The sequence below is a fragment of the Monodelphis domestica genome, chromosome 1 (genome assembly GCF_027887165.1).
Source record: "Monodelphis domestica isolate mMonDom1 chromosome 1, mMonDom1.pri, whole genome shotgun sequence".
Classification (NCBI taxonomy): domain Eukaryota; kingdom Metazoa; phylum Chordata; class Mammalia; order Didelphimorphia; family Didelphidae; genus Monodelphis; species Monodelphis domestica.
In genome coordinates, this window is record NC_077227.1 from 127049682 (window position 1) to 127076715 (window position 27034).

The 27034-nt window shown below is 42.0% G+C and overlaps 1 protein-coding gene across 5 annotated transcripts in view; it reads left to right on the plus strand.

Moving 5' to 3' along the window:
• The window catches only part of RHCG (Rh family C glycoprotein), a 37213-nt gene extending 16410 nt beyond the window's left edge, over nucleotides 1–20803 (plus strand). For 3 of the 5 annotated variants that reach the window (XM_056806508.1, XM_007479349.3, XM_007479346.3), the window contains 9 exons: nucleotides 1223–1373; nucleotides 1781–1928; nucleotides 2368–2534; nucleotides 4790–4927; nucleotides 5096–5232; nucleotides 5847–5971; nucleotides 7681–7754; nucleotides 10242–10343; nucleotides 12559–13178. In XM_056806508.1, coding sequence (XP_056662486.1) covers nucleotides 1223–1373; nucleotides 1781–1928; nucleotides 2368–2534; nucleotides 4790–4927; nucleotides 5096–5232; nucleotides 5847–5971; nucleotides 7681–7754; nucleotides 10242–10310 — 1009 coding nt within the window. In that variant the 3' untranslated portion in view covers nucleotides 10311–10343; nucleotides 12559–13178. The other 2 variants (XM_007479347.3, XM_001369939.4) reach the window with 2 other exon arrangements.
• The last annotated feature ends 6231 nt before the right edge of the window (nucleotides 20804–27034 follow it).

Sequence of the window (27034 nt, forward strand, 5' to 3'; positions counted from 1 at the left end):
TGTCTACCTGGCAATATTTTTATTCTACTTGCAGCCAAAATCTTCTCTACTACCCCCTATTTAAAATATTACTTTCTTTGGTCCTCAAACAATCTCTATAAACTTCAGGGCATGTGCCTTTAGTCTTCTTTTTTAAATTTAAATTTATTTTTTTTAACCCTTACCTTCTGACTTGGAATCAATACTGTGTATTGGTTCCAAGGCAGAAGAGTGGTAAGGGCTAGGCAATGGGGGTTAAGTGACCTGTCCAGGGACACACAGCTGGGAAGTGTCTGAAGCCAGATTTGAACCTAGGACCTCGCATCTTTAGGCCTGGCTCTCAATCCACTGAGCCACCTAACTGCCCCCCTTTCGTCTTCTTTCAAAGGGATTTGATGAACAAATTTAAATCGACTCTTTTCCATTATAAACGTAATCTTTACATTTATTCCCTCTTTGCCTTTATCTTGAGGTCACATTTAATGAGTACCTACTGTGTTCAGAGCCATGTGTGGAATATAAGGCTGAATCAGGCTTAGTCTTTTGCTTAAAGAACTTATAGTTTAAGTAGAAGAGCTGAAATGTCCATACCAATAGCTATATAATGCAAAATAACGTATAGATAAATCCCATAAAAATCCATTAAAATAAAGAAATCCCATAAGAGGTGAAATCAGTTCTGATGGAAACTCAAAAGAGGGAAAGATCACAGCTGATTGGGGAAGTCAAGGAAGAAAGAAGTTTCAGTAGATCAGGCCCTTGAAGTGAAAGGAGTAATAAAGAGAGTGATGGAAAGACATTTTCAGTACAGCAAAGGGAATGAGTGAGGCATGGCAGATCATAGGTTTAGAACAGGAAAGTATATTGAAAGTCATCTAGTCCAGCCCTCTCACTTATGGATGAGGAAACTGAGGCTCAGAATGACTTGCCTTTTGTCCTCACAGCTAGTAAGTGTCAGGCAGGCTTTGAATCAGGGTCTCCTTGACCTCAGCCCGGTGCATGAGAGCTTGAAGTCAGGAGCTAGTCTACTTTGGCTGGAATATAAGGTTCATATAGAAGAAGGGCAGGTAGAGAGGCTGGACAAGGTTAGATTGTCAGCCGTATCACAGAGGGTCTTGAATGTTGAGCTAAGGAGTTTGGACTTGATCAAATGTATCAAGGGTGCCCAGACTCTTTGTGACTTCAGGGATTCCATGAGGACCCAACGTGACTCACAAATTCCTCTGAAACGGTTTCCTTACAGCCTCATCAATGCAGATTTCTGTGTAGGCTCTGTCTGTGTGGCCTTTGGAGCCATCCTTGGCAAGGTTAGCCCTATCCAGCTGCTCATCATGACCCTGTTCCAAGTGACCCTCTTTTCAGTGAATGAGTACATCCTCCTCAGCCTTCTCCAGGTAAAGCCACTATGGTCTTGGTGTAATTTTAAATTAGATTAAGTCAAAGTAGACAAGCATGATCCTGACAGAAGCAGAAATCTAATTAGTCCTTGGGCCTTCAGTCCAAGAGACTTGTTCCCTTTCCCTTCTCTGGCAACCTCCTGGCTACCTTTTTAGGTCAGAATTCAACTTCAGAATAAATCAGAGATTGTGAATGGACAAAATGGTAGGAGGGGCTATAGAGAAGAAAGAGAGAAAAGAGCCCAAGAAGCAAGGAACCTTGATGATCCCAAGCCTGTATTTCATATCAGTTAAGCATCCCAAGATTTGATTGCCACTGACCTCCTTCCTGAGGTTTCTTAAACTCTACACTTGGTGGGGGGACCCAGGCAGGCGAGTATTGATTGTCCATTTTCATGCCTAAGGTAAAGGATGCTGGTGGCTCTATGACTATCCACACATTTGGGGCCTACTTTGGACTTACAGTGACCTGGATCCTCTATCGACCCAACCTGGAGCAGAGCAAGGAGAGGCAGAGCTCTGTGTACCACTCAGACCTCTTTGCCATGATTGGTGAGAGACTCAGCCCTGACATAGGCAGGAACCAGGGGTGGGCTTTATTTGACCTTTGAAATCTCTGTTTACCTGGCAATCTGGTGGCGAGGAGCTAGCAGTACCCACCCTCCAACCTGAAATTGGGGAACCATATCTCTCAGAAGTGAGCCTTCAGGTGGAGGGATCACAGAGATGTCCATGGCGATGAAGCGAGGAGAGAGGGATTCTGGGGTTATTCATCCTCTCTCAAAGCCTCTGCCTCTCAGCCCATTTACCTATGGAACCTCGTCCCACATTTTCTCCATTGTGTCCCATTAGTATAAACTGTAGTAGATAGAAGTTCAGTATTTGGGTTGGTAGAGAGGGATTGTTAGCCTGTGTATTTTCCCCCATTTTATTAAAATTGTTCTTTGTAGCATCAACAATTTTAGCACCTGCCTAACTTCCTTTGTACCAGGTACCTTGTTCTTGTGGATGTACTGGCCTAGCTTTAATTCAGCTGTCTCCAACCATGGAGATGCCCAGCACCGGGCGGCCATCAATACTTACTGCTCTCTGGCTGCCTGTGTGCTCACCAGTGTGGCTCTCTCCAGTGCCCTACAACGGAAGGGCAAGCTTGACATGGTGAGTGGGAGGAAAGATGTAGGGAGGGTGCTGGTGTCCAGGGCACACCACTATATATTTCTGTGATATTTGGAGGGTTGGGATGATGCAACCCAAAGTTGGACCAGTTGCAACGCAAGCAACTTCTCCCCAAGAGATCCCATTTTCACCCATTTTTTTCAGTCTGAATGAAAGCTGCTAACATTACATTGATCTTATTCCTACCATGGACAAGACTAATTTCCTTGAGGATGGGGACAGTTACTTATTCACTTTTGCTTACCTAGCCAAAGAATCCTTACACAAAGTAGGCAGTTAGTGAATGGTGGGTTAAAAAATTTTTTTCAAACAAAATCAGAATTAAGTGACTATCTTAGATTGTGGGCTTGAGTAGAAAATGAATAGATAATAAGAATATGCTCAGCTACTAATATAAAGCGTGAGCTCAAACCCCTAATTCCAAATGATATTGAGAAAAGGCAGGGGGAAAGATAGATACTAAGGCTATATCTAAACATAATTGTGAAATATGTCTCTGGAGCATCAACTGCCCTCTCTTTCCCTCTTCAGGCCAGGCTCTGGCTACCTGTGCAGTCCAAGATAATAGCTAGAATAACATCTTTCTCTGATAATATAGTAAAGGAGATTCTTACGGGACATCTACTCCTAAGTAGCAGGTGTATATTTGGATAGTTTAACATAAACCTTCTGCTTTTCTTATATTTCATGGACCCAACTGGCATGTGAATAAGGGTTTCACTAATAAAATTTGATAGCATTAACAATTTTCCATCTTAAATATTAAATATTAATTCTACATAAAATATATAACAAATGTATAATATAAAATTAAATCATTTTAAATATGATGTTATAAGATAAGCCAAATTTTCTCTATTTTCCTCCAAAATTTCCCTGACAACCTATTTTGGGGCTGTTTCTCATCCAAGCTGACAATCCATTTTACCCCCATCCATTAGAGTCCATTTAATCCAATCCATTCCTGAATAAAAATCCTATCTACAACATATCTAAGAAGTGGCTATTTAGACTCTGCTTAAAGATCTCTCATAATAGAGAATGTAAAGCAGTGTATTCCACTTCTGGAGAGCTTTGTTGTTTTCTTACATCAAACTTAAATCTGCCTCTAAAGCTACAATCCCATTGTTCCTCATTCTGCCCTTTGGGTCCCAGCAAAACAAGTTTGTTCTTTCTTTCATCTGATCACCCTTTAAGAATTTAATGGTGGTTATCCTTTCCCCCTCTGTCTTCTCTTCTCCAAACTAATCCTGCACAGTTTCTTTGACTGGTGCTCACTGAGATCTGTCACTATCCTTTGAACTGTCCAGTCAAACTGAGGCACAGTGATGTGACAGAAAGAGAGCTGAACTGTAAGTCACGAGATACAGGTCTTTTCTAAAACAAGTGTCCAGAATTGAGCATTGTATATCTAGCAGATGCTCCTAGACCGATATTTGTGGATTATATCAATATACTTCAAACTCCAAATGTTCCATGGCCAGGGCTATGTTGGAGCCAGCTCTTACCAAGCGTTAGTTTTCAATGTGAGTATTTGTACCTCAGAAACTGGCAAATACTAGCTTGATTTATCGTTTTGTTGGTTGCCCAGTCTTAAGAATGTGATGAGGAAAATGTAGAGTAAACCTCAAAGTGTCTCAGATGCATAGTTTTCCTCCCAGAAAGGGGGTCAATAAACATTTACCACCCCTTTCCATGGCCAAACTAGTCTGAGAAATATTGGTTAACTCCATTAGTGATGCTAATGGTGAAATTCCAATTCAAAGAGAAGGTGAGGGCAGCACTCAGTCAGGCTGGGTGGAGACTATGCAACCTTGGGGCAGCCTCCTTCAGATCACGCTACACAGATGGCCACTAACTCCACCTATCTATACATTCATTCCTGCTAACTTTTTTGAAAAGAAAACTATATTGAAACAATCCAGTCCTCTAGAATTTACCATCATATACAGACACACTGATGTGGGCATGTATAAAGGATTGGCACAGGTAGAGTAGATAGGCACATTGGAGGGGCTATATATGTATATGCAAAATAAAAGAATCTGACCATGAACCCATAGCCACCTGGACTGCCTAGTATTTGCAGGGTTAGCAAATTTCCTTGGCTTTCTTGACTGAATGTGTGTTTCTGGTCCTTTTCAATGGATATCCTCAGGTGGTCAGGGTTGGTTCTGCTCAGTCCAGGGATGGGATTTCCTGACTGTAGCAATGATCATATTTCCCTTCCCCAACAGGTTCATATCCAGAATGCAACACTTGCTGGTGGTGTGGCTGTGGGGACAGCAGCTGAGATGATGCTCATGCCCTATGGTTCTCTAATTGTTGGTTTTATCTGCGGCATCATATCCACCGTGGGCTTCGTCTACTTAACAGTAAGGGCTGTCTAATTGTGGTAGAGAGGAGAGAGGTAAAGGAAGAAATAAAAAGGATGAAGTGGGAAGGCAGAATTATTCCTAGCTGGGGACAAGATAGTTCTGGACTCCCCAATTGTGGGCCTTGGTGATCTCTATTTCCAAACACGTGGCTTTTTCTCTCCCTAGCCATTCCTGGAGTCCCGGCTGCGCATCCAAGACACCTGTGGTATCAACAATCTGCATGGCATGCCAGGCATCATTGGGGGCATTGTAGGAGCTGTCACTGCCAATGAAGCGTCTATATTTGTATATGGACAAGAAGGGTAAGGTGGAGGGTGGATGGAGGAAATGGGCTGGGAGGATGATGGGATGAAACTGGGTTGATTGGGGTCCTCCTTGACTTTTGTTTCTACATTATCTTATTCCTATCCAATCCCACCCTCCCATAGACTTACTCCTCAGTGTTTCTTAGCCTCCCTTCTTTTTTTTCTAACTCTTCCCCTATTATTTCAAGCAATTCTTCAAATATTTATTAAACTACTGTGGACAAGGCACTGTTGAGTAAAAATCCAAAGGCAAAAAATGAAACAATTCCTATTCTAAAAATCCTATATTCTACTAGATTTCTCTGCCCCTCCCCCCATTAGAATCTCTGGTAATCATAACATGAAACTCTAGAATGTTAGAACTAGAAGGAGCTTAGAGATCACCTATTTCAATCCTCTCTCATTTTACAGTTTAAGAAACTGAATTTCAAGTAATGAAAATCTATGGTCTTTTTGACCTTTTTAAATCTAGGGACATTAGCCACCAAGGAAGCAGGTTGCCATCAACACCAAACATTTATCAAGTTCCTACTCTGCACAGGATCCCAGAGGTTCAACTCCCACCCATAGCTTTCTTGGTGGTGGTGAGCTGTCTCCCTTTCTCCCTCTAGGCTCATCAAAGCCTTTGACTTTGAAGGCTCCAAAAGTAATTGGACCCCTCGAAAGCAGGGCCAGTACCAGGCAGCAGGCATCTTTGTGTCTCTGGTCATGGCCTTTGTGGGAGGTGCCATAGTAGGTGAGTTATGGGGGATTCAAAAGGGAAGGGAAGGCTTAAGTGCTTATGGGAACATATAGAGTGGGTTTAAGTTGCATTTGGAATGAAATGGGAACTATAGGATTTTCTTCTTCTGCAAAATGGAGAGTAATCAGCAAGTATTTATTAAATATCTAATATATGCTGAGAAATAAGTATAATACCCATGGTACCTGGTGTCATAGGTTTTTTTTCATAGATTTTGTTGGGAGACTCAAGTTGAAAGAATATATGCTGAAGGCTTTGCAAACCCTAAAATGATACATAATTATCAATTATTATGCTTTCCTCTTTGGGGGGGAACTGGGCCTCATTTTCCCATTCTGTATCTTGCTGTTGCCACTCTGTGGCACATTTTGGTATTACAATGATACCAGCTCCTACCTTCTTTATCTCTGGAGGATGAGAAATTAATTCCTCTCTACTAGTTGACAGAATGTGATTACTGGGAGGTATATGCTCACTCTTGAATACAGTTTTCTTATTTTAAAGAGATGGAAAATCGAGGTTCAGAGATTTATTCGAAGCCACACAGCTTACTAGGGTTGAGTCAATTCTGGGATCTAGGTCGGCCAACTCCAAGTCTAGTGAACTTCTCTACTAGAGTTAAGGAAAATCTTTTCATTAGGTGCCCAAGAACCAGACAGGATAAGACCAAGATTAAAGGTGCCTTTTAAGGGAGCAAATTCCTTTTTTATCATCTGTTTCAATTTGCACAAACATCTATTAAGCATATACTATGAATGGGGTGCTGTGCTAGAAGCTAGGGCACATACAAAGATTAAATAAATCAAGATATCTGCCTTGTTGGAGATTAAAATCTAGGAAGCTGGTAAAGAGTATACAAAAGAGTCAGAGAAAGGCCCTGTGGATAGAGAGCTGACCTCAAAGCCAGGGAGACCTGGGTTCAAATTGTGCTTCTGACATACTGGCTGCACTGTGACCCTATAAAACCACTTAACTTAGTGCTCTAGGCAACTCTCTAAGAATACAAATGACAGGAGGTTCCAAATATAAGGAATTTCCTCATCTGAGAGTTCCTTATATCAATGAAATCATAGGACCATGCCCAATCCCCATCCTCATGCCCAAATACTCATCCCCAAAATAATCACTACAATATTAAGTAACACATGATAATTGCCCAAGAAGGCACAGACCAATTACTATAGAATTTTCGTTTGTCAGGTAGAAGAGGGTGGAAATCATTACTGATTTCAAAGGATTGGGGGAAGCATCATAGAGGAAGTAGCATTTTAGTAGAATAAGTTAGGTTGGATTAAAATAGGCGGGAGATGAGAAGTCAGAAGGTGTAGATGGAATCCCCACACAGGAACATGGAGGCAGGATGCCATAAAAATGTGTGAGAAATAGGAAGTAGGTCAAATTCACCAGAGAATCACATATATGGAGTGACTGGATTATAACTCATATAGGGGAAAAGAGTGGGGGGATTGGGCGGGAAAAGGAGTGTTTGTGTGTGTATGTGTGTGTGTGCAGATTGTAGAAAGTTGTGAAAACATGGCTATTCCTATGCTCCTCATATACTAGCCTAGACTAGTTCTCAGCAGGACAGGCTAGGTGGGAGCCCTGGAATAAGGGTATTCCCAAAGAGGGAGTGGGAAGTTGAGAAGGGAGACTTGTCTATTTTCTTCATTTGATCCTATTATCTTGGGTGGTTTTATTTTAAGGTGTCATTTTGAAATTTCCACTTTGGGGACAAGCTGCAGATGAAAACTGCTTCGAGGATGAGGTCTATTGGGAGGTGAGTGCCAAAAGATAAGTAATATTGTCTAAATCCAGCCATGCTGCTGCTTTCATTTCATGAAGCCAGGAAATTACTGACTGCAGCCAGGATGGTGGGCAGAAACTTGGCCAGGTGACATTCTCCTTAGTTGCTAGCAATCACGGGAATAAATTCTTTTGCTCTTCGGATTTTAGGGGGAAAGGAAAGTACATTTCTAGGATTCTTAATTTACCCAGGGTAACACAAAATGGGTGCTAATTAAATTGATTCCCAAGAGATGTCTGGTGTGGCTCCAGAAACTCAGGGAGGAGTCATAGGGAAAATATGGAATAAAACCTCATTATTTCAGACTTCATGTACATTTGGAATGTGAAATTAGGTGATTTCAAATTAATCATGGATATTAAGTTAGGAGCTCTTACTTTTACTTATTTTCAAATTGATTTCACTGGATAAAAAAACCAAAACTTTTATTGGGTTTCTCCTTTGCATAATATTTTAAGATCTATAATTTTACCACTCTTACTCAGGAAGATCACAACCCCTCTATAAGCTAGTATAACCATAACTATTATTGTAATTATAAGTACATATTCAACCATCAACCATCAACCAACCCACAAAACCATGATCAGGGAAACCCTGGGCTGGGGGGAAGGACCTACCTGTTGGTTGTGAGTAGGGATAGATTTACTTAGCATTCCCCCAAGTGCCTGTATTCTAGACCCTGATTGTGAATTCAGATGAGCTAATATATCTGTATATTCATTCTATTACAATGTGTTATATATACAAGCATACATATATACTGCTGTATTAGCTAAATATATATTTATATATTACTATATATGTGAAATATATCTATTATCACTATATTAACTAAATACTCATCTCTATGCCTAGTATACCATGTACAGTAATCAATCAATGGGCCAAAAAATCATTAAACCTTGCCCTAATATTGAACATTGATAGGGCAAGGTAAGAAATGAGTAGTTCAGGTGGTCCAGTCAAAAACTAAGGGCTTTGCAGCAATTGGGAAGAGACTCAGGAAATTAAGTGTCCAAGAGATCGATACAAAACTCTGACATAGGTCAGAAATAGATGAAAAATCCATAGACAGGGAGTCAGTTAGGCCAAACATGGTCCCAAAAGGTGTCTGAGTGAGGGACCTAGGCTTTTTGATTGGATAGGAATTAGAGTCAGGACATACAGTGAATCTCAGTCTATAAATTTGAGCAGTAGAGCTGGATGAGGAATGAGGAAATGGATATAGACTATAGCCAGAGACAGAAAGACCTGAGAATACAAGGGGCTGCTAGCAGCAAATCAGAAGTCATTCTTACCAAGTCATGAAATCAAATCCTCTTTTATCTCAATTCTCTGTATCCAGTGTAAGACTGTATGGTTGTTAAAATATACTACTATTCGGAATCTCTACTATTTCCTCCCAAATAGTCCAAATTAGTAAGATTTGCCAGGAGATTGTTGCTTTTGTTGAATAACTCTTCTCTGAAAGTATAGTACAGTGGAAAGACTGCTGAATTTGGAATATGAGCCGCTGGTATTAAATCCAAGCTTTGCCATTTATTTCCTGGATAACCTTGGGCGGGTGATTCACTTAATTTCTCTGGACCTCAGTTTTATCATCTATAAAAGGTCATTGGGCCAGGAACCCTCCCAGCTCTAAACCTGCAATCTTGTGAATGTGTTATTCTATTCTGTTCTTTTTCTTACTAACCAAAAACTTGAACAGTTATCTGTGGAGGCTTTCAGTAAAAAGGAACTTCCATATTACCTTTAATTCTGCCCTGAGTAACTGGAATCTGTCTCTTGGGAGTCATCTTAGCTAGCATCTGCTCTCCAACACCTCTAGGAAAGGTAGGATATTCAATCTTCAACACGGATACCTATGTATCTATTAGTCTCTCTAGTTGTACTGACTGCTTAAAAATTCAGAACTGAAGCTATTTTAGATTACAGTCAAAATGAGGAGGGAATGTATTAGTCTCACGAGTCCTTTTATGTAACCAGCTCTAATATGTTACCTCTTCTTACCCTCAGAAACTCATTCTAATTTTGTTCTGTTTTGACCTTCATAATTTATTTTAAAGATCACCTTACACCCATCTTTGCTCTATAAGTCTTTCAATGGCCTAGGGCCAAAAGCAATAAGCCATAAAATCTTGACCTAACAAAAGTTCTAAAAGTGAAGTTTGTCCCCATAGACCACTAGGCTCAGGGACAGTTTGATTCTGGGAATGAGATGGATTTATCTGGTGGGAAGATGTCAGTTCAGGGATGTGTAATATGCGAAGAGACCACAAGATGGCACCTATGACATGCCATATGGCTTTGGCAGAGGGTTTTTGGTTCCTCCCCCCCCCCCTTTCATTAGCCTATGACTCTTATCAGGAACATCCCTTTATCCCAATTACCATAGAGAAATGGGAAAGAATTAGGAGAGATATGTTGAAGTGGTTTAGTGACCTTCTCTTTATTCAGGTGCCTGAAGTGGAAAAGAACAACAGCTACCATCATGAGGATACCACCCTCAAGCCTGTGGCATCCTAACATTGAGACCAGCTCCCTGTGGAAGAGAAGCAGGTGGGAATGTACACCCTGAAGTGGAATTTCTCTGGTTTGGGGAAGCCCTATAAAAGCAGATCCATGCTAGGGCAAACACAAGTATATCCTGGACCCTACAGAAAAAGCAGATAGAAAAATGGACCCTAGATCCTAGACCAGAGTGGGTCATCAGCAGAACAGGATCAATTAGGACTGGGCACTATCATCCACAACTTCTCTGGTCCCAAGGTCCATAACCCCAGAGTGAGCCTAGAATTGAGAGGTTCCACTTGGGAACAGCTCATGGGGGAAACAGTCATGTCCCTTCCTAAACTCTAGCAGACATTGTCCCTTGGAATTTGGAATCCCTGGGGTGGCAAGTCAAAGAAAGAAGGAGGAAATATGTGAGTTTTCTGGTAGGGTAGAAGGAGCACAGTCTTCTACCACCCTATCTGTAGGTAGTCAATTTGTCAGCAAGCCAATTTACTGAATTAAACACTTGCTACATGCCAGACACTGCTGGAGATACAAAGAAAAGAAAAACCTGGTCCCTGCCCTTAAGCTTGTATTCTAATGGCAGAGACAACATGCAAATAATTAAGTAAGCACACCATATCTATCTCTTTACCCATCCATCCATCCATCCATCCATCTATCTATCTATCTATCTCTTTCTGTCTATTTCTGTCTCCATTTCTCTCTCTACTGATCTATCTTTCTGTCTCTATTTCTCTCTACTGATCTATCTATCTATCTATCTATCTATCTATCTATCTATCTATCTATCTATCTATCTATCTCTGTCTATTTCTGTCTCTATTTCTCTCTCCTGATCTATCTACTGATACCTAGCTATCTACTGATCTATTGATTTATTGATCTATCAATCTGTATATGTATATATATGCATATGTGTGTATGGAAGGCTGTCTTCAAGGACAGGCACTTGTAGTGGGAGGACTTCTGAAGATGGAATTTGTGCTGAGTCTTGAAAGAAGCAAGGATATTCTGATCCTTAATTCTCTTGTGATGTGTGATGTGATACATTTGGTAATGAGCTTCATACACCTTGGGCATCTGATAAATGTGAGGGAGAAAGCACTGGATTTTGGAGGTTTAGGACCAGGGTTCTGTTTTGGTCTTTATCCCTTTCTAAATATGTCATGCTAAACAGGCCACTTTTTTTTAAATTTGGAAAATTTTATTTAATTAGTTAATTTAGAATATTTTTCCATGGTTACAAGATTCATGTTCTTTTCCTCCCCTCCTCCCCCCTTCCCATAGCCAACGAGCAATTCCACTGGGTTTTACTTGTGTCATTGATCAAGACCTATTTCCATATTATTGATAATTGCACTAGGGTGATGGTTTAGAGCAGGGGTCCCCAAACTTTTTATACAGGGGGGCAGTTCACTGTCCCTCAGACCATTGGACGGCTGGACTACTAAAAACCTAACCCTAACCCTAACCAGGCAGCAGTATACACAGTGTGGAATCCCCTTCCCCAGATCTCGGCTACATAATCCTTTGCGCAGCGCCTCGTTCTAAGGTGAAACACAAAGGATTATGTCCCTGGAAGTAGTACTTTACGTGAGCGATGCTGTGCTCTGCGATGCTGCTACATACAGTGCTCCTCTCACTGACCACCAATGAAAGAGGTGCCCCTTCCAGAAGTGTAGAGGGGCTGGATGCATGGCCTCAAAGGGCCACATGTGGCCCGTGGGCTATAGTTTGGGGACCCCTGTTTTAGAGTCTCCATCCCCAATCATATCCCCATTGACCCATGTAATCAAGCAGTTGTTTTTCTTCTGTGTTTCTATTCTCACAGTTCTTCCTCTGAATGTGGATAGTTAAACAGGCCACTTCACTTTCCCTCATCCATAAATTGGAGGATACTAATATCTATCCAGCCTACCTCACAAGATTGTTGTGAGGAACCCAAGCTAAGAGATGGACACATGCTACGTTGTTATTGAGTATTACCAGGGTTCTGGGGCTCTGTAGGCCTTGAAGGCTGCTAGGTTTGAGGCAGAGGTGAGGGTTGCTCTGTTGCTTAATAGGAAAAGAGCTTGAGAGATCCAGTAAGGTAATGAACAGAGGGGAAAGGGAAAAGTGAGGAACTGCCTCTGTAACCCCCTTTATAGAGTAAGAATAAAGGCAGTAGGGTCCAAGATTTAGGTTCCCTTGCTTCTGCATCCCTCTGGGCTCCAGTAGGGTAGTAGACATGTGACAAAGTGTTCTTGGCCTCTTTCAGCTGCAGGCCTCCTTTGGACCATCTCAGTCTCAGTGGCCTCCGGATTGAGAGTGTGTTTTCTCTGGGAGCCAGATTTGAGGCATTGACCTGCTCCCCACCTCCACTCGCTGGATTCTCCACCCATAAACTTCTTTACCTTCTACCTCTTACCTCCAAGCACAGGCTTTGTCCCTCTTTAAAGAAACTCCAAGGCAGGAACTGCCTGGGAGACATCTGAATACTGAGGAAGAGGAAATAGATAAAGGTCAGAGGAAGGGGGAGGGGTAATGACCTGAAATTGGGTTCCAGAGGGATGAAACCAGGGAGCTTCTGTTTAGGTTGCAGCATCCATCTGAGTGGGAGGCCAGGGCCTGGGGTCTTCCTTTTGTAGGGGAAGGGAGGAGAATGGACACGGTCCATTTGGAAAGGAGGGTTTTCTAGGCTGGTAATCTGGATCTTGAGAGAGGATGGGTTCTGCTGCAAGAGAACTACTCCCTGAAGCAAGAAGACAATGATGCCACTGTGCCTGCTAGCTTGTGCTTTGTACTTGTCCCCCTGCTCCCTGGCTGCCCTACTTCTTCAACTTGTGCTGCTGTTAATGCCAGCCTGAGCAAATAAAATGGCCATGATGTCCATCCTAAGAGTGTGAGTGCTTGTACAGGAGTAGGGCTACATGATGGAACCAGGTATAGGACCCAAGAATCTTGAATATGGCACGCACCTTTGAAGGAGAAGAATCATATGAATTGGGGCATTCGTTTGCAATCAGTCAGCTCTCATAGTCCCTTCCCCATCATATTGTTTTTATCAAGCCCTCTTCCAATTCTCTCCAGCCTTTCTGATGAGATTCATCTACTACTTCATGCATTGGCAAACCTTCTTCTTCCTCCCTCCTGTGTTCTTGTCCCCCAAAATTGGGTCCCCTCCCTTTAGGAATTGGAGCTTTCATGTGTTACTTGACCCTTTAAGGACAACCCAGCCTCATTTCCAGGAGTTCTGAAATCGAACCCTCCTTCAGTCTACACTCTGCACTCTTCATAGTTAAGTTGGACTATTGGGTGGAGGCAATTAGTGGAGAGTTGGAAGTGGGGGAAAGAAGAGATAAACCTTGAAAGGGAAATGTAGCATCCAGATATATTTTGAGACTGTGGGTGAGCTGTTTGTTTCCTGTTAGTCATCACCTCACCACTCACAGCTCCCTCTCCCTCCTCTCTTCCATCTCAACCCAACCCAACCCAACCCAACCATCTTTCTAGCCGACTTCTGTGGTAATTTCCAGCTCTCCCCATCCATCCAATTGTCCCAGGGAATCTAGCCTAGAGGAAAGGTCAAACCTACAATATCCTCCACCAAGCCTGTTTCTGAAGTTCTCTCCGCAGGAATGGGGAAGGGGCACAGCCTCTCCAGTGTCAATTTCTTCAAAGACTTTCTGTGCCCACCCCAATCGCTGCCTTGTTTATCTCCTACCTATAAACAAGACAGCTATTCTCAAGGGCATGTCAGTAGAGGAGACTAGGATCTCAATAGCCTAAATATGCCCCAGAGGAGAGGACTCTTAAGAAAAAGGGGGTGTTGAGGAAGGGACGAGCAAAAGGCCCCCGCCCCCTCAAAAAAAAAAGCACTTTATTCCTTGCACCTGAGGAGGGATTTGAAACGTAACCTATTCATGTTCCTGGAGATGTAACACCCCTCATTTTCCATGCTGGGTAAAGACAAAAACCCTTTACAACATGTTTCTGGAACTTGTCAGCAGCTGCCAGGAGGGGCATGTTAATTAAACGTCGGCAAAGATGGAAGCAAGAGGCCCCGGCTCTAATTGGACAGTTTGCTTCACGGAATTGAAAAACATTGTGACAAAGGAGGAGGTGCGGGGCGGCTCACAAAGGGGTGCCGCGGAGGGATCCGGCAGGCGGCGGGCGGGGAAATGGCTTTGATTTCAGCTGATTCAGGCCTCCGGAGCTCCCCGGCTGGGGAAGGGCTGGGAAAGCCCCTTCTAGGAGTCTGCGAGGGGCCAGTCCCCAACCCCCAACTCACTGCCTCGCTGCCCCCAGGCTCCAGGGGAAGGGCAGACGGACCAGAGCCAGGGGATTTTTTTTTTAATCACCCACAGATAATTTCGTCCATAGAGTAATTTACCATTTTCAAAGCCCTTTCACACGCGCAGTTTTACTTGATCCCCACTAAAGCCTTGTGAAGTAGGCGGAGCAAGCATGCCTAGGCTGCTTCTTATTAGTAACAATAAGAATGCATATTTGTGTAGCCCCTTAAGTTTTAACTAAGGCTTCCCTCACAACTGAGGTCAGCAGTGCAATTATTATTCACATTTTGCAATCGAGGAAACTGAGGCCAGTAGAGGCAGCTAGTGGTATATTGTTTGAGGCTTGCAAAATAATGCTTTGCATTTGTTATTTTACTTGACCCTAGTAATAATCGTATGAGGTAGGTACTATTACTATCCCAATTTGACAGATGAGAAAATTGAGTCTGGAAAAGATTAGGAGACTTGTCTGGGGACACAAAGGACCTGTAGGAGGGTTTTTAGAGAGGTCTTCCTAACTCCAACTTGGGTCCTCTACTCCTTGTTCTAGAGGTGTTGAATTCAAATATAAGTGGGGGGGGGGGGGTCACTACTCAGCACTAAGGATCCTTGAAGGGTACCTATTGACTTAGTTTTTAAATTTTAATATCTAGATTTGATTCTATTTTTATTTATTTTATTAAATATTTCCCAATTGCATTTTAATCTGGTTCCCAGTGTACTCAGGAGTGTTGAGATCATCAAGCAGCTGATGGTGTTGTGACACATTTGCCCTGTTTGTAGTTCTATTACATCAGACTCTTTGTGACCATATTTGAGGGTTTTTTGGCAAAGATGCTGGAGTAGTTTGCCATTTCCTGTTTCTGCTCATTTTACAGATGAGGAAAGTGAGGCAAACAGGATTAAGTGACTTGCCTAGCTAGTAAGTCACAGCTGGTGAACTAGTGTCTGAGGCCAGATTTAAACTCTGGAAAATGAGTCTTCCTAACTCTAGGACCTGTACTCTATCCACTGTGCCATCTAGCTGCCCCTAGTCCTACAATACCTTGTCTTTAAAGTAACTTGCCCTGTGTCTTATGACTAATAAATGAGAATTAGGAATCCAACCCAGGTCTACTTTATCTAAATTCAGATCTCATTCTATGGCACTGCACCCAAATTGAAGAGACTGAAACTCTAGAGATTATTTCAACTTGCCCAGGTCATACCACTAAATAAGAGGCAAAGACAGTCCTGGAGCCCAAATCTTTTGACATCAATCTAGTCTGATGCCTACCCATGTCACCATATTCCCTTTCAGTAATAAGGGAAGTAAGGAAGGGAAGACCCTTGAAGGCTATCCTCTTGGATGAACTTTGAGCCAGGCATCGCTTATCCTGAAGCGACCTGTCTTTGGGAGAGTTGGGGTATAGAAGGTGTTCAGGAGTTTCTAAAAGATTCTAGAATTGCTGGGAGGCAAGACAATACTTTGTACTGAAGAACAGATCAGTTGTCTCTTCTATCAACAACTCTAAAGGTTTAAAGTTATCAAGCAAATCACACATTTCTTGTCTTTCTGTATCTGCCCATTGCACGTAGAATTTAGAGTTGGAAAAGACCTTAAAAACTGGTATCTCAGTACAATAGGAAGAATGCTGGTGGCCTTGGGATATCATTCACCTACTTTACATTGGGAGGAAGCAGAGATCAAGAATCAAAAGAGCAAAAGACTGGTCTTTAGCTTAACCACAACCCTGGTGCTCAAAAGGCACCAAGGGATGGAATTGGTCTCTCAGAATTCTGAACTGCTTTCCTAAAGTCATGCACTGAAGAGAATGGTCATGAGGAGAACCAGGGGAAGTACAATAGGAGCTGGAGAATAGTCCAGTACTGGGAGAAGCCACCCATCTTTCTTTTTTTTTTATTTTTTTAAAAAATATATTTTATTTGATCATTTCCAAGCATTATTCGTTAAAGACATAGATTATTTTCTTTTCCTCCCCCCCCCACCCCCCATAGCCGACGCGTAAGTCCACTGGGCATTAGATGTTTTCTTGATTTGAACCCATTGCTTTGTTGATAGTATTTGCATTAGAGTGTTCATTTAGAGTCTATCCTCTGTCATGTCCCCTCAACCTCTGTATTCAGGCAGTTGCTTTTTCTCGGTGTTTCCACTCCCATAGTTTATCCTTTGCTTATGAATGCCACCCATCTTTCCCTAGAGGTTCCTCAGCACACTCACACTGTCTTATCTCCACTGGACCTGGCAGGTCCAGGTAGCAGCTTCCACCTCCTACCTTCCAGTGGCAATGAGGCCAGTAAATGGGAGTGTTGGTCGTAACATGGCACCATATTACAATCACAGTATTCTTACGTTTGTCCCAGCCCTGGGAGATAGGATCATGGACTTAGTTGGCTCAGTCTGGGGCCTGAATCCCACCTTCTGCTCCTTGATTCTTCCCTTCTTCCTCTCCCTTTGCATCCTTTCTTCTCAATTTCTAGCCTATCAATCTACTCATTAATTCACTTAATTTACTGAATTCTTTACTATGCCTAAACTATTATACTAGACAGTGCTTCATCCTTTTTTGCTCCTCTCTAGCCCCTTGCCTGACTTTCTCATTCCTCTTTCCTTTCCTCTGCTATCACTGCATTTCCCTTTGGGGGTAGTCCTGGGGTGGGAGAAAGAGGAGGTGGAGGGGAGGGGGAACATGAGTTGAGAGGCTGGTTGGTGTCATTGTGAACCAGAAGGAAGTGTGGGAAAAGAAGCCATTGTAGGCCTCAGGCCCAGGGGATTAAGAGGTACAAATTGGATGGGGAGGGCTGAAACCATTGACCAAAGCTCCCTTGAGTCAAGTTCCCAAGGGGGGAGAGATTGGAACAGCCTGTGTTCAAGTGGTCTCTAGGGCCCTGCTGGCCCCATGGATAATCTCCTGGGAGCTACTGGCCCAAAGAGCAGAAAAAAATACTCATGTAAATATAGTCACCTCCTCAGGAGTGTGAGGTGGAGCTGATGGTGGCTCTGAGGACGGGGTAAGAGAAAGAAAGTCTCTTAATCCCACAGTTAATAGGCAGGCAGGTGGCCTTAGATCACCGGTCTGCTCCCCAAAGAGCAGCTCGATCTACACCGTCAGGAGAGAGGAGGGCTTGTTAGGAGAATTCCAGAGAAAACATTTGCTCTGAGCCGGATGATTGGGTAAAATAGGGATAGGTAGGTAGAGAGATGAAGATGGTGATGATAGCTAACATTTGTCTAATGCCTACTATGTGCCAGTTACTGGACTAAGCAGTTTACAAATATTATTTCATTTGATCCTCAAAACAACTCTGGGTGGTAAGTGCTGTCATTATTTCCAGTTTACAGATGAAGGGAGGCACATAGCTGGGAAATGACTTGCCCAAGATTACACAGCTAGTAAATATCTGAGGCTGAATTTGAATCCAGGTCTTCCTGATTCCTAGCCCTGCAGGCTTATAGATGGACAAACAGACAGGCAGGCAGATAGGCAGACAGACAGACAGACAGACAGATAGATATAGACAGCAGACAGGTAGACAGATATAGACAGATGGATATAGAATTTTATTTGTTTATTTCATTTTATTTTTTTAAAAAACCCTTACCTTCTGTCTTAGAACTGATTCTAAGTATTGGTTTTCAGGCACAAAATCAGCAAGTGCTAAGCAAATGGGATTTGAGTGACTTGCCCAGGAACTAGGAAGTAGATGGGGCATTTATTAAGCACTTACTATGTGCCAAGCTCTGAGCTCCGTGGCAGGAATACAAAGAAAAGGCAAAACCAGGATCTCTACCCTCCAGGAGTGCATATTCTAAAAAGGAGAAAACACAGAACAGAAAGCTGGAAAGCGGAGGGGGGAAAGGGAAAGGCACCTCCTCTGTACATGTCTATTGGTATGGGGGTTTGGTGGGAGTGCTGCCATACCTATTCTCAGGAAAACTGGGGGACCTGGTGTGTTTGAAGTTGGAAGAATTCTTTGTGTATGTCTGAGAAACTCTCTTGGCGACTGAGTCCACGTTCAACATGAGCCATGAAAGAAGGGTGTTGGTGGGTAAGGGAACTGTCCGTTGGGGTGCACCTGGACAGGATGGGGGTGTCACAAAGGGAGAGGGAGAGAGTGCGCCTCTTGTGAGTAGGAGGAGGGTGGGTGCTGAGAATACATGTGCTTGAGCTGGGGTGTGTGTGTGTGTGTGTGTGTGTGTGTGCATGTGTGTGAACGGCCCTTCAGAGCCTTCTGAAGGAGTTCTGTAAATTGTAATCAGATTAAGGCAGCCAATCACTTAAGGCTCTTGAAAAGGGCACACGATTTCTAATCAGTCCTGAGCACTGAGGCTCACAAAGGCTCTGAGGAACTCAGCAGGAGTCGGGCCCTCTGGAGGGCGGGGGAGGGGACTGCCTTTCTTTTCTCTCTGTCTCTTGTAATTATGTCAATTTGCTAGCCAAATTGTTTGCTTGAGTGGACAGTGGGGGCTTGTGCCCCTATTCATGTGGTAATGTGGGAACAAGCCTGGCCTCCTGACTGGGACCAGAAGATGTCCCTGACCTTCTCAGCCAGGGTGGAAGCAGCCTCCAGGCCAGGAGCGATGAGATGAGGCAGCCCGTGTTCTCTGCTTAGGCTGGGGAGGCATGGCCACAGGACCATGAGGTCTCTACCTTCTAGACACCCCTGGCAGGAAACCTCTAGAGTGACTTCTGTTAGACTTCGGGACTCCTGATGATTCCCTGATCACCTTCAAGAACACAGGATCTAGATATAAAGCCATGGGCTGACCAGGGCAGAACCACTGAGCTAGGGGTAGGGAAGGGGCAGTGGAAGAATGTCCCAGGGAACAGAGCTGGACAGAGAAAGTAGAGCTTATTGGATAGATTACTCTCCCTCTCTCCCCCTCCCTCCTTCTCTCTCTCTCTCTCTCTCTCTCTCTCTCTCTCTCTCTCCCTTTCTCTCTCTCTCCCTCCCTCTCTCTCTTCCTCCCTCTCTCCCTCCATCCTTCTTATATTCTCTCTCTCCCTCCATTCTTCTTATATTATCTCTCTCTCATTCTCTCCCTTTCTCTCACTCTCCTTTTCTCTCTCTCATTCTCTTTCTTTCTCTCTCTCATTTCTCCTCTTCTCTCTCTCTCATTCTCTCTCCCTCCCTCCCATTCTCTCTCTTTTCCTCTTTCTTTCTCTATCTCTCAACCTCAATCTCTCTAGTTCTTCACATATATATATAACATACACATTATATATGTATAAATATATGTACACACATTTAACACACACATATATACACAGACATAGTTATACATGACACTGGGCAAGAGTGATGGTATCTAAGAATGGAAAACTAACCACCCCCTGGCACAAAAATTATTTTTTTTCCTCCACAGAATATGACATTTCACAGGTGGCTGACTTTTTCAATCTCAGTGAACGTCCTTGAACAGATGTCCCAATTCAAGGAGAAAACCAATGATCTTCTGGCCCTTGGCTTGTACTCTGAAGGCTTTTGTGGGTGGGGGGTAGGCCTTCAGGGTGGCTGTCCCATCCATACTAAAATACTCATTGTGGTCTAACAGATAATTGAATCATAAATTTAGAGCTAGACTGGACCTTATAGATTATGCAGTCCAACTCCCTCATTTTACATATGAGGAAATTGAGTCTCAGAGAGGCTAAGTGACTTGCTCAGGGTCACACAACCAATAAGTGACTGAGACAGAATTCAAACTATGAATCTTTCTGACCCTGAGTTCAGATATTGGTCTCTTAGGACATCCAGTTTGAAGTCAGGAAGGAAAATGTACTTCTAACACTTATTAGCTGTATGAGATAGTGACAGGGCTGTTCTGCACGGCATGCCTGCATCAAGAAAGACTCTCTGTGCTTTGTGAGCAAAGCAGAATTGCAGTAGCTCAAAAGAAATATGAGATGTACAAATTTAGATATCTCTGTCCTAAATGGTAGTGCAGATTATTCATACCTGACCTGTGGTAAAGCCTTCTGAGCTCCTATTGGTCTGATCAGCCATTGTGCAACGACTCTGACATAGTGATGTCATTTTGGTCTTCTTTGAATATGAAGGAAAATAACCATAACCAGCTATACTGGCCCTTTCTCCCTCCAGGCTTGCTGCATCTCACATTGTACTTTTCCAGGGCAGGGTATCTGTAGAGGAAGCTCCTTTTGTTTGCTCTAGGTGCTTTTCACATCCCAGCAGTTTCTAATAAACTGAATGTTTTCATTTTGATCTTAACGTCTCCTGACTAGGGGATGTTAAATATTCCCCCAGATTCCTAAAAATTATTTCTCCATATTTCTTCAAATCCTAGCAATTATTTGGGGTTGCTGTCCATGGTAAAGACATAGATAAAGCTCTGCCGAGACTTAAAAAAAGATACAAACAGGCTGAAAGTCAAGTCTATGGATGGACTAGATAGACAATAACTCCAGGTACAACACATAGGGTAGGAACACAATAAAAGACAGTGCACAGTATTACTTTTTGTAAATGCACATATTTTAATGCAATAAAACTTAACTTACAGGAGATATTTTTTTAAATCCTTACCTTCCATCTTGGAATCAATATTATGTATTGGTTTCAAGGCAGAAGAGTGGTAAGGGCTAGGCAATGTGGGTTAAGTGACTTTCCCAGGGTCACACAGCTGGGAAGTATCTGAGGTCAGATTTGAACCCAGGACCTCCCATCTCTGGGCCTGGCTCTCAATCCATTGAGCCACCCAGCTACCCCCAGGAGATATTTTTTATGGGTAGTCAAGTGTTGGGTAGTACAGTGAAGGATTCACATCAATGATTCTTAACCTCAAGCGTGTGAACTTCTTTTCCTTTGTCTTTTTAAAAGGTTTTCATAGCTACCTTGTAGTCCTATATATTTAATTTTATTCATTCAAAAAGATTATTCTGAGAAGGAATCCATAGGCTTCATCCAACTATCAAAAGAATCCATAATTTCAAAAAAAGTTAAGAATCCCTATTCTTATTGTACCATGGACAAATGATCTTAGGTCCAAAAAAATGGTGGTACCAGATGAGCTGTCTGAATGTAGCAGAGAGATCTGTTGTAGTTTTAGTCTCATAAACTCATAGAATTTTGGAGGAGAAATAAACCTTAAAGATCACCACAAGGCCACCACATTATTTCAAAAACCAGGGGACAAATACCCAGAGGGTTCTGATTCCAAACCTTTCTACTCTACTGCATTGACTTAGAATGTTGGTAACTATCCAATGAAAGTGATATGGGAGTGATTCCTGTACTGAGTGGGATGGTTGTGCTAGATAATTCTAAATTTCCTTTTAGTTTAAAGATTCAATAATTCTTTTTTTAAAAATCCTTATCTTTCATCTTAGAATCAATACCACAAATTGGTTCCAAGGCCAAAGACTGACAGATAAGGGGTAGGCAGTGGGGATTAAGTGGCTTATAACTAGGGTCATATAACTAGGAAGTGTTGGAAATCAGATCTGAACCCAGGATCTCCCATTTGAAGGGCTGGTTCTCAATCCACTGAGGCACCTAACCTTCCCCAAAGATTTAATGACTCTAGGGCACTAAAGTAGAAGGAAGAAAAAAGAGAAAGGCAAGAGTGGCAGAAGAAGCAGAAATGTAGGTAGGCCTACAGCTAATGGTCTGGGCTTTATAGGATCAGAAAATTATAAATTGAGGAAACTTGAAGGTTGATATATCTTGGCAACAATTTCAGATCCCTAAACCTATTAGAGTCTCAGTTTTCTGCTCCTTTAATACCCACGTCCAGTGAGTGTTTTAATTCAACACCTGGGGCCCAAAAGATGCAGAGATCATATCCCTATTCCTTAGAGATCCATTTGATCCAAGATGTCTTCTGTCTTCCAACTCAGAGGACTATTGAGCTAATGAAACTAAAAGCACTATTTTTTTTCAAATTTAATTCAGATGTATTTTTCTGATTATCAGACATTTTCTTCCCCCCTACACTACCCCAGCTGAAGAGTAAAAAGAGAACATAACAAGTACAGTCAAACAAAACAAATTTCTACACGGACCATATCCAATAAAAGCATTATTTTATATTAAAGGAACATGAAACCCTTTGGTATAGTAGAAAGAGCACTGGGTTAAGAGTCACCAGATGGGAAATTAAAGCCTGGCTCTGCTACCTTCTTCCTGTGGGACCTTAGGCAACCACTATGGGCCTGTTTCTTAATTAGTAAAATGAAGTGGTTGGATTATATTACCTTTAAAGACCCTTCTAGCTCTAATTCCAATGATACTTTAAAAAATATAATCTCTTTAAGGGAAAAATAGCATAAGCCATGGGAGATTTGGTTGGGAAACACTGAACTCTCAATTTCACAGAGATCCTTCCATCTCAGGGGTGAAGTTGTCAAGAAATGTGATAGGAGGAGTTGATGGGATGACAAGAATGAGGAATATCAGGTAAACAGTCAGAGTACTGTCCCCTGCTACCCACAAGATGTGGGGAGAAATTAAGGGAGGCCCATAGCATGTTAGGTGGATCTCCTGGGGGTAAATACTGGTTAGACAAGAGTTGAATAGGATAGACACCCATCTTGGTACTTATCATTGGAGGCAATTTCCAGATCAGTAAGATCAGAGATCCATTTGTACACTCCAGCACAACTCTCACCCTCCTCAGAGAGTTTCAGGCTGGTACTTTCCACCTAACTATGGCATTTACTTTGATACTCTTTCAAGTATCTGATGACAACTTGGCTTTCTGCCCACATTCCTGCCTTGAATTTAACCAAGGCTCAGAGAGGTTAAATGATTTGTCCATAGTTATGCAGTTAGTTAATGTCAGAACCAATTGCTCTTGGACCCAGAAATTGACCTTGGAAGCTCATTCATTCTAATTATGGTTAAGTCTTGGGATAGAGAGGTCGGGGAGGAAAAAGGAAGGCATAAAAGAAGCCCAAGCTGTGGTCTCTGACCTCAAGCAACTTAGAGTCTTGTTGGGGAGGGAGATTAAACTATGTGTAAGAGATATCAATATAGGAAAGTGGAGAATTAAATGCCAAAATGAGTAATAAGTTAGCCAAAAAAATTGGAATTGAGAAAAGAGGCTTACATTGCCTTACCTCATGCTGTAGCCTAATACCCTGATTCTATAATGTTATTAAGATGGAGGATCTAGGCAGATGAGGAAAGTTATCTCCTAACCTGGAAACTACTCATTTGCTACTCCCAAAATTTATGGTTAAAAGTTGGCAGTGAGGGGTTGGTTGGGACAGCTATTAAAGATTAGGGTCAAAATAAATCTGTGGACATTGTAAAACAAACTTTGAATGCCTTGAGAATTTTGATCAGTGTCCATGATTCCAATGGACCCATGCTAAAACATACCAATCATTTCTTGACAAATAATAGACTTGAGGTAAAAAACTGGGACACATTTTTTGATATGATCAATGCAGAAATTACTTTTGTTTGACTAGGCATATTTATTACAAGGATTTTCTTTTTCTTTTTTTTCAGTGGGGCACCAGCAGGCAATAAATGTTGATTAAATGTTTATGGTGTACCAGGTACTATGATAAGTTCTGGGGACATAAATACAAAGAGAGGCATTCCCTGCCTCAAAATGCTTACATTCTAATGGAGGATGATAAATCATAAAAGGGAACTGATAAAGGAGGAGGGGGATTAAGGTACTTATTCTGAGGGAAGTTCCAGAGTGAGAAGGCAGATGAGTCATGGTGGCAAAGGCTAGAGAAACACAGCCATGAGGAGAATGAACCATGGAATGCCTTGGCCTGTCCCCCAAAATGGAGGTCTCTGGAAGGAACTCACCAGTGGGAGAAGATGGACCAGCATGGTGGAATAATATAGATAAGAAAGTGCTAAGGGAAGTTTGAGAAGGCAGTTAAGTCATGGTGACAAAGTCCAAAAAGTCAAAAGCATATCTGGGAGAGAAATAACTAGGTGGGAGTGGGGAAGGGAAAGAAAATGAATTTTTAATCATTTTTGAAAAGTAAGTAAAAAAGATGGGTATATGGATGTGTGTCTCTGTAATATATTATCTTAGAGAATAGCAGTGATGCAGTACAGGAGGATAAAAGACTGAGGAAATTTGGAATACAATAGACCCAGATGGTAGGGGAGTATGAAAGTAGGGAAAAAAATGTGAATAGAGCTGAATGGGAGAATAATTCTTAGAACTTGACCCAGGTACAAAACTAGTTAGTGAGAGTTCTTGTTAGAAATATCCTTGATTTCTCTTATTTGCCAAATAAGAACAACTTCATTTAGTGCTTTATCCTCCTAACCACCCCATGTAGGAAGGAGTACAAATACTATCACCATATTTAAGAAAAGGAAACTGAGACACAGAGATATGCAATCACTTGCCCCAAATCCTTTAGCTGATTATGTGGAAGAGCTGGAGCTTGAATCCAAGCATTTTAAGCTTCAGGGATCTTTTCATTGTTCCTGTTGTCTCTCTTATATTGCACATAAACCTGTCTGCTTCTGCCTTCCCCACACCCAGGTGACCCTGGATGCCAACAGAAGAGGATGTCCATACCTAAGCATAACTCGGGTTGGTGCCAATGGGAATTTCACTTTTGCTGCCATGACAACTGAAGCATAGTGGTTCTAGGCTTAGAAAAGGAGATGTAGGAAGGTTATCCTACAATTGTTTAAGGTTGCGAGGTTGTTACCAAGTGAAAAAAATAGAGAGAGAGATTGTTGGTTTGAAAGATTTATAGAAAATAGGAGGTAATTTAACTGTCTGGAAGATTCAATGACTTTTTTTGCCCTCTCTATATGGCCACTCCATTCATCCTCATCATTCATTAATTCATTCATTAACATTTATTGGTTAATATTGTTTAGAAAGTAGAGAGTATCTGAATAAATCACTAGGTAACTAGGGAGTGAGACAATCTATGATCCCCGCCTTTAAGGACCTTGTCATCCTATTTTCAAGGTATATTCAGACAAGACTTAGGGCAGGGAGAACTAATAAATAGAACCCTGGAAGGAAAAGAAAGTGAAAAGACTACTTAAAATTTTTTAAGAAAACACATGCTTTGTACCCTCATAGTACTATGCCCTCTCTTTCTGGGTTTCATCTTTACCCACTCATAGTTCAGGCCCTGGCAACTCTCTGATGAGAGGAATGAAGGGCTCTGAGTTAAGGATTTATTAGGGGCTTGACCTGAACCTCAGTCTACTCAAGCCTTTACCTCAAGTTTATAGGTCATTCTAAGCAAGCTGTGTCCTAAGCCTCTGCTGTGTCCTCCCCATTAGCTCCTATTTCCCTGGTAACTCTTCCAAGGCTTTGGAATCTGGCCTCATCTCTCTGAGGGTAATGAAGGGGGGGAGGCAATGGGTAGGGAACAGGAAGCCAGATCAACCCCAATATAATCTGGTCTAAAAAATAACTTAGACAAGAGCAGCAAAGCCCAAGCAGGCTCCTGGCTCTGGGAGTCTTGGTTTATTTCTTAATCTTCAAAGAATGGATCCTTAGAGATAGATTGACAGAGTGTGGGTAGGAAGAGACTGGTGGAAGAGTTAAAAAAGGTAGTAGTGACGATAAAAAGTAGTTATACAGGTCATAAGTCCCTCTGAAAATGTGGATGTCCCTTTCCCTCTTTGCAGAGGTGGAATATTGCAAATATTGTTGGCCACAAATATTTTTTTGGTTTTATTGTATTGCTTTTCTGTCTTAAAAAAAACAAACAAACAAGCAACACACCCATCTTTATTAGAAGGGATGGATGATGTATTAGAAAATGAAAGTAATATAGATTCAAAGGAGATTAGAATCTGTAGGATTTGGGGGGAGTATTCTCAGAGCCATTCCAGCTTTTGCTACTACTAAGCCACCATCTTAGCTCTGCTCCTGTAGGATTTTAAAAAAGAAAATATGGTTGCCCCTTTCTTACCTTATTAGGTTTTATTTGGGGACAATGTGACTAGCCTCACCTTTTCTTGCTGACAAGAGAAGAGTAGAAAGAATCGGAACACCTCACCATCTCCCTACCCTCTACACAGAGAGGAGAGAAGAGAGAAGGCCTTACTGGGGAGGGAATTTCAATAATGAAGCTGTAACTACAAGTAATTCTGATGCCAGGGGCAAGACATAGAGAGCCTCTTTAAAGCAATCTTTTAAGACAAATTCTATTGAGGCAGGAGAGAAACCTTGGAAATATACCTTAGACACTAGAATATAAGACCCTCTGGGAGTTTTTCTTATACAGTCCTCTTGTTCTTCTTTGTAGTATGAACCAATTAATCCATCAACAAATATTTATTGAGTACCTATTATGGGCCAAGCACTGGAAACAAAGAATGAAATAATCCTATGAGTAAGGAGCTTACATTCTAATGGGGAAAGACAGCAAGTGCATATATAATTATATCCAGCATAAATATAAAGTGAATAAATGTAATTATATCCAAAAGCAATTAGATATAAGATAGTCCAAGGGAGGGCACTGGCAGGAAAGG